The sequence below is a fragment of the Panicum virgatum genome, chromosome 1N, assembly GCF_016808335.1.
Source record: "Panicum virgatum strain AP13 chromosome 1N, P.virgatum_v5, whole genome shotgun sequence".
NCBI classification, from domain to species: Eukaryota; Viridiplantae; Streptophyta; class Magnoliopsida; order Poales; family Poaceae; genus Panicum; species Panicum virgatum.
In genome coordinates, this window is record NC_053145.1 from 14,600,219 (window position 1) to 14,607,518 (window position 7,300).

General features: G+C 46.2%; 1 protein-coding gene across 2 annotated transcripts; it reads left to right on the forward strand.

Moving 5' to 3' along the window:
- The first annotated feature begins 409 nt into the window (after positions 1–409).
- LOC120655270 (transcription factor GTE4-like) lies at positions 410–6,702 on the forward strand. 2 transcript variants are annotated; one of them, XM_039933024.1, is made up of 5 exons: positions 410–2,450; positions 2,555–2,612; positions 2,686–2,808; positions 2,927–2,989; positions 6,307–6,702. In XM_039933024.1, exons 1-4 carry the CDS (start codon positions 594–596, stop codon positions 2,980–2,982), a joined length of 2,094 nt encoding a protein of 697 aa, XP_039788958.1. In that variant the 5' UTR covers positions 410–593; the 3' UTR covers positions 2,983–2,989; positions 6,307–6,702. The 2 variants fall into 2 exon arrangements, with proteins under 2 accessions (XP_039788958.1, XP_039788957.1); XM_039933023.1 differs by having other exon boundaries at positions 411–2,459.
- The last annotated feature ends 598 nt before the right edge of the window (positions 6,703–7,300 follow it).

Below are 7,300 nucleotides of genomic sequence, written 5' to 3' on the forward strand. Positions count from 1 at the left end.
AAAATATACTAAGCCTCAATTTCCTCCATGCTTGAAAAACTCCAATCGTTTTTCCCATCGTCTTGGACATTTTCAGGCTGTGCATGCATGCTTTTCCTTTTTGATGCCTCTGCATGTTTGTATTCATGCAGCAGCACCACCACCTAGATTGGGGATCGGACCTTAACTATGAAGGCAATACAATCAAGGGGGGGTTAAACCATAAACCGTATTCCGGATCCATCTGTGTTTCTGGCATTCTCTCAGGGGCCTCAGCACAAAATGTCGACGAGGCGTCCAGTACTTTGGTCCGCGCAGATCGTGTCCGTCCAGTGCCGATCCACCGGCTCTGGTTCGCTCGTTGCACGGGATCTGCTCTCGTCTCCGGGTGAGGTCGAGTCCTCCCCTTCCCAACAAAAGCAGCGACGCGTCCGACGCCGCCACCAACCCCACAGCCTGCTGCCCCGCTCCACCGCCATAGCCGCAAGGAAAATATCATCAAATCGGCGCCGCGAGGAGCCACAGGAAAAAAAACTTCCCCAGGGTTTCCGCGCAAAACCCTCCGAATTCCTCGATTCAGCGCCGCCCCGGCCCCGGATTTGGGGGGTTTATGCATGGCGTCGGACGCTCCCGGCGACGGCGCCGGCGGGGAGGAGCCGGCACCGGGCCCCGCCCCGGCCGCTGTGGAGGAGGAGGCGCTCCCCGCTCCGGCCATGCGGCGCTGGCCCGAGGAGATCAAGGTGTACTCCCGCAAGTACCCCCGCAAAAACCCTAAACCTCCGGAACCAGCTCCCTCCCCCGCCCCATCCCCATCCCCAGCTCCTCCCTCCCAAGCCCCAGCTCCATCCCCCTCCCCCGCCCCCACCCCAGCCCCACCTCCCGCCCCCGCCCCCGCCCCCGCCCCTAACCCTAACCCCCTTTCCGAAACCCTATCCTCGATTCGCCGCTCCATCCGCCGCGGGGAGGCCGGGGGCTCTGCGGCGCGGCCCGATCCGGTCGCGGCTGCCTCGACCCTCGCTCCGGAGCCACCCGGGAAGCGCGCCGCCGCTTCCGGGGGGGAGCCCTCGTTGGGGCATGACCGGGACGGCAGCGGTGGCGTCGTTCCCAACGGCCACGGCGACGACCGGGCTGCTGAGAAGGCCGAGAAGGCACGGAAGCGCAGGGCGAGGAGCGAGCTGCGGCGGCGGCTGGCGGGGGAGCTCGACCAGGTGCGCGTGCTCTCCAGGCGCCTCAAGGAGGCTGCCGAGACCCTGGCGCAGCAGGAGGCTGCTGCTCCCCTGCCCGCGCCTTTGCCCCTGGTGGTGATGCCACAGCAGCAGGTGGTGGACGTGGGGTACGTGCCGCAGCAGTTCTTAGGTGGTGATATGGGGGCGCCCATGTCCGCGCAGCTCGCTGGTGCGGTTGCACCTGTCCACTCGCTGCTCCCGCGCAGGCCGCTAACTGTTTCGGTCGGTCATAATGAAGCCTTTGAAAAGGAGAAACGGACGCCAAAGGCCAATCAATTGTACCAAAACTCTGAGTTTTTGCTTGATAAGGATAGGATCCCGCCCTCAGATTTGCATGGGCGCAAGAAGTCCAAGCACCACAAGAAGAAGCACAGGTCACAAGAATCTCGTGGCGCAGACTTCGATGCTGAGCGGCGGCTATACTCTCATGCATTCAAGAAGTCCTCATCTCTTCTGAGCCGGCTAATGAAGCACAAGTTTGCATGGGTGTTCAACAAGCCTGTCGATCCAGCTGCACTTGGTCTGCATGACTATTTTGCAATTATTAAGCACCCAATGGATCTTGGCACAATAAGGGCGAAGCTCAGCCAGGGGCAGTACAGGAACCCAAAGGAGTTTGCTGATGATGTGCGGCTCACTTTCCATAATGCAATGACGTATAACCCCAAGGGACAGGATGTGCATTTCATGGCAGAACAGTTGTCAGGAATCTTTGAGGCACAGTGGCCTGAGATCGAGGCTGAGGTTAACTATCTCGCATCATGTCCTCCATTGCCAAAGAAGTTTCCGCCTCCACCAATTGACTTGCGCTTCCTTGAGAGGTCAGATTCCATGAGACGCCACATGGCATTGGACTCTTCAAGGCCAATCAGCCATACTCCAACTTATACCCGGACTCCATCGATGAAGAAACCAAGGGCAAAGGATCCAAATAAGAGGGACATGACAATAGATGAGAAGCGGAAGCTTAGCGAGAACCTCCAGAATTTGCCTCCAGAGAAGCTTGACGCTGTTGTACAAGTCATTAAGAACAAGAATCTGTTAGTTAGGCAGCATGATGACGAGATTGAGGTTGAAATTGATAGTATGGATGCTGAGACACTTTGGGAGCTTGACAGGTTTGTGGCTAACTACAAGAAGAACCTCAGCAAGCAAAAGAGGAAGGCTGAGCGTGCAATGCTTGCCAAACAAGATGCAGAGTTGCGTGCACAGCAGTCTGTACAGCTGCCGCAACAACCGCAACCAGTACAACCAGTATGAGCACTCAGTCATTCATTTTTAGCAATAGTACTATTGTTTCAAGTAAAACTATAATCAATACTGAGAAACTATTGTTTCATGCTTTACAGACCCAAGTCACCCAAGAACCCATTGTTGGTGAAAAATCTCCAAAGCAAATTGAGAAAGGTAAGTTTTATTTTCGACTTCACCTTAAAAGCACATTACAAGAGAATAATTTTAAAATTTTCGTCGCAAACAGATCCGATGGCAAGCGAGCAATTGGCAACGTCTGCGCCAGAGAAAAATGATGAGAATAGACAAAATGCGAGCAGTTCAAGCAGTTCAAGCGGCTCCAGCAGTGATTCAGGATCGTCTTCTAGTGGTAATACTTCCCTCAACTTCCCTTGCTGACGTTTAGCTCATAACTGCTGCTAGGAGGTGTTTGCATTAGAAGTAATTATATGGACAGACAGCCTGATCATCTACCATTCTTTTGGCAGATTCAGACAGTGATAGCTCCTCTTCGGATGGATCTGATGCTGGCAATTCTTCTTGAGATATAGGTGAGTTTCAATATGAAGGTTTTATGCTGTTACTGTTGTACATATTAAACATCCTTGAATTTACTCTCGTTGCAAATAATATTGAAAGAGGCAAGTATTATTTGTACTATGTTGTGTGCGAACTCCTAGATGTTATGCTTTTGAATTTTTTTACACTTAGGAACCTTATGCCAAATAAATAATCTCTCTAGACACTAGCATCTACTCCCTCCATCCCTTTTTAACTGTAGCCGTCGGTGTGCGTGCCAAAAGTTTGACTCGATTTGTAGAAAAAACATGCAACAATTGTATCTCCAAATAAATTTGTTAAAAAACTAGATTAAAAGATCTATCTAATGATATTAATTATGTATCATAAATGTTAATATATTTTTATATAAAATTAATCAAAGTTATTTCTCGGGAAGCGAAAGCGACAGTTATTTAGGGACGGAGGGAGTATGTTGCACTATTTATGGTTAATTGCCATGTTCTGGTTCACTTTTACGAGTGCTTGTATAGTTTCCTACCTGATTTGTTGTGTACTACTAAGTATGATGTCAAACCGGATGATATTGTCATGATTGCATTAGGAAATTAGATCCATGATAGAAAGAACCATGAGATGTGGAGAAGATTAGAAAAAAAAATCTTAAAATAGACCTTGGTGTCCTAAAATTTCATGACTTTGTGCCCCATCTTTCTCTTGCTAGGTGCTTGTATGCATATGACTGTGAAGTTTATAGATAGAAAGGATAGTTTTTTTTCCCCAGAATGAATTGGTTCATTTATTCGGTTCCACCTGATTCATAAAAATTCCTAAGAAGATAGTTTATGTTTGTTAGGCTTTCTGGAAGTTAGTTTCCTTAATTGTTAAGGACCTCTATGTTAGAAGGTGATCTGTATTTTCATGGTCAAGCAATGGAATGGAAACTGTTTCAGATACTTAGTTGTCTTTTACATCTATCCTTGTGTCATGGACAGTAGACTGGGCCTTATTGTCGGATCGGTGGTATGGCAAGCCCATTAGGGTAAGGGTAAAGATAGGATCGGGCAGTGCTTAGGCGTCAATTAAGCCTCTCTATATGAAGAGAGGAGATGTGTCAATCAAAGGCAAGAAAGAAGTAAATCAATCTATTATCCCAAGTCCCTCCTCTTACCCCCTGCCTTTGTGATGCGACTGGTCTCCACTTGTCCTCGCTAGAGACGATAGCTGCACCACAAGGGCAGGGGGTAAAAGAAGTGGATTGGGATAATACATTGATGCACTTCTTGCTTGCTTTTGAATGATATACATCACTTTCTCTATTTATATATAGAGGCTTAATTTGTGCCTAAGCAAGATATCTAATCCCATTTCGAACCTTAACCCTAATGGGCCTGCTATATGGCCGAAAGGGCCAGCCGACTCCCATGACACTCTGTTCATTCAGGCATAAATGATATTCTTGGCTGTAAAGCCATGCCCATAAATGGGTTCCACTAGTTTGAAGAGAATGTTCGATGATGTTGTGTCCAATTTGGCAAGCTTCATGTCTAAAGTTCATAAGCCTGCCACAGAAGCTGGAGATTATTTTATGGTCATAGTGCTGGGGCAAGCACCATTGTTGCCCTCTTGGCATTACTAACCAGGTTGTGATGTTTGTGTTGTGGCCATCATGGTAGATGCATGCTTTTTTTTCCAAGAGCGGTGGCAGATGCGTGCCTGGATTTGGTAATATGGCTTATTTATGGCAACACTATTGCACCACGTGGTCTCAAGTGTTACTGTTTTGTAATGTCTCCCTAGTTCATTTGTTGCCAGCAAAACTTTGCAAACCCTGGCACTGGCAGTAAACAGTTTTGACTCTTACTATATTAGACGAATATAGGATAAATGCATGTAATCAGCTGCACCATTGGACATTCCCTCCAGATAACCATCCAGTCGCTCTATTCATCTGAGCTAGCTGATATCGCGCTAAGCCATCCTCCATATGCTTTTATGGTAGAGTTAATCTATTTTTTAGGATGAGGTCATAATATACCTTCCTGGATGCTCAAATGCACTGCATTTAAGGAAAAAATTGTTACGAGACATTTCCAATGGTACTGTGTAACAAAAGATTTGGTTTGTGTATTTTTGTTAAACAAAATCCTTCAGAAGTCAAAACTAGAGCTTTAATTTATTTTGTAAGGAAATTTCTTGGACTGCTCTTTGTTTGGGAACTGTTCTTTGTTTGGGATTTGAGACATCTGTAGGAGAGGTTCTTCCTATTTGCAATAATTGGGCAACATAATTTGCTTTAAGCATACTTTAACAAAAATGGACCTTTCAGATCCCTTTTTTGTGAGACTGAGACATAGACACATTGTGATGCCAGAGCCTGTTTTATGAGGATGACCGACTAAGGTTCTGTTTGATATTATGGGGACATTGCCAAAACAATCTCTTAAGACAGATTTGCTAGCTTTTGTTTTTGGGCTGTCATAGCCTCAAAATCCTACAGCAGTTGACAAATATTCTTCTAAGTGGTTAGTGATCAGATTCCGAGCACAATGCATTGCATCAATTGCAAACTGGCCTAATGTTACAGTCTTACAGATTAACCTGGAGGTGGCTGATCCCTTCTAGTGCCAAATAAGATATTTGCACACCTACCAGCCATGCTGGGTCTGAAGTGTCAATATTGTGATTTGAACAAGATGTATGTTTTCATGGATAGTTTGTCATTATGGAGATGAAATAAGTAGAATTGCTCAGCAAAGCACATTTAGATGTTTATGTAGTTGATGTTGTCATTTTACATAGTGTAATAGAAAAACATAAGGCTATTATCGTCATAAGCAATTTGATGACCAAAAACTTTTCTGGGATAGGTGAGTGACCCCCAGACAGATATTTCAATTTTTGTCTATCACAAACCTGAGTAAGTGCTTGCGTGTCTTAAAGTTTTGTGCTCAGTGTCAACATCTTGACAGTTAGTCTCAATCCATGTTTCGTGTCTCCAGATGTGGACTAGGAATATAGATGTTTTCAGAACCAATGCTGTATTCTAACAAAGTTCATCCTGTTATTTTGTGTACATCTTAGAGTGGATCATTGCTACTCCCTCTGTTCCAAAATATAGGTTGTTTTGGCTTTTCTAGATTCACAGTGCTATGCACCTAGATATAACGAATGTCTAGGTACATAGCAAAATATATGAATCTAGAAAAGTCAAAATGACCTACATTTTGGAATGGAGGGAGTAATGTCTATGGAATATTTATGTTTCCCGTTAAGCTCTATGTTTCTACTTTCTTTTCCTGAGGTCATTTCTGTTGTATAATGTGGGTTACCTTGTTTTCGTTTGCAGGTTCAGAAGTTGGTCGAGTAGACAGTAACTGTCTAATTGTATTTGACATAACAATGGCTCCGTAAGATTGTACATGTTTACCTTGTCTGGCTTAGGAAACCGCCCCTGTATTCTAAGTAGCTTTTGTATGTGGATTCACCCGCTGAAGGCAGTAACTTGTAGGTTCCGGGGTGTACCGCCTAATAAGACTGGGCTTGTTGCTGACACTCCTTGTCTCTGTACACAGTGCTGTTGCTAGGAGCCCCTTGGTTGGCTCAGTAGACTGTACATTAATCCTGTTAGCTGTGTTGATTGCAGTATGTAGGAAAGTGATTGCTGTATGCATTGACAAGCCATTTGTTTCCTCTTTGGTGAACTGAAAAGATTGGCAAGCCGGATAGCCATGTTCGCCTTTTACCCTGCTGCCATCTTCCGTGGAGTGCCAGGTAATGTTCAGCGCCAAGTCTTTTTTTTTTTGATTGCTGATGCTGTGAATTTGGCTTTGTTATCCCGATTGAGTTTGTTTAGGTACCTGATGCTGGTGTCATGGTCCAGTTTTATGTTCTGGCGTGATGAGTGTTTGCTTGGAATGAATATCATAGGTGGTGATGGTTGAGCTTTCCGGGTGGGTAGCACTGTAGTCTGTAGCAGGGAGCCGCCCCAGTTGGTCAAGATGGCTCGCTCGTTGCGTCGTTGGTACCCTTGAATCGGATTCGTTTGGGATGGCTACCTGTTTTTTCCGGTAATATATGCTCTACCGCCTTTGTGCCGTTTGCTTTTGGTTCGTCGAGGTGGTGGCTGGGTTGGCGACTCGCGTATGCTGGAACTGTTTGGTGTTATGAATATGCGTAAAGGCTGGTCTGCAACTACCAACATGAGCTTGGGCTGCTACGGGAGGCTCCTGCAGGAGCGGTGGGACAATGCTCTGTTTGGGTTGAAGGCAACCAACACGATTCGCCTTTAAGACGATGATAGCCTAGGGCTAGCTACTTTGCTAGCGTACAGGCAGAAGACG

Bases quoted from the DNA above. Each gene is read 5' to 3' on its own strand.
- LOC120655270 (XM_039933023.1), top strand. From the start codon at position 594: ATGGCGTCGGACGCTCCCGGCGACGGCGCCGGCGGGGAGGAGCCGGCA. The intron at 2,460-2,554 runs GTATGAGCACTC...CATGCTTTACAG, and splicing joins AACCGCAACCAGTACAACCA to ACCCAAGTCACCCAAGAACC. The intron at 2,613-2,685 runs GTAAGTTTTATT...CGTCGCAAACAG, and splicing joins TCCAAAGCAAATTGAGAAAG to ATCCGATGGCAAGCGAGCAA.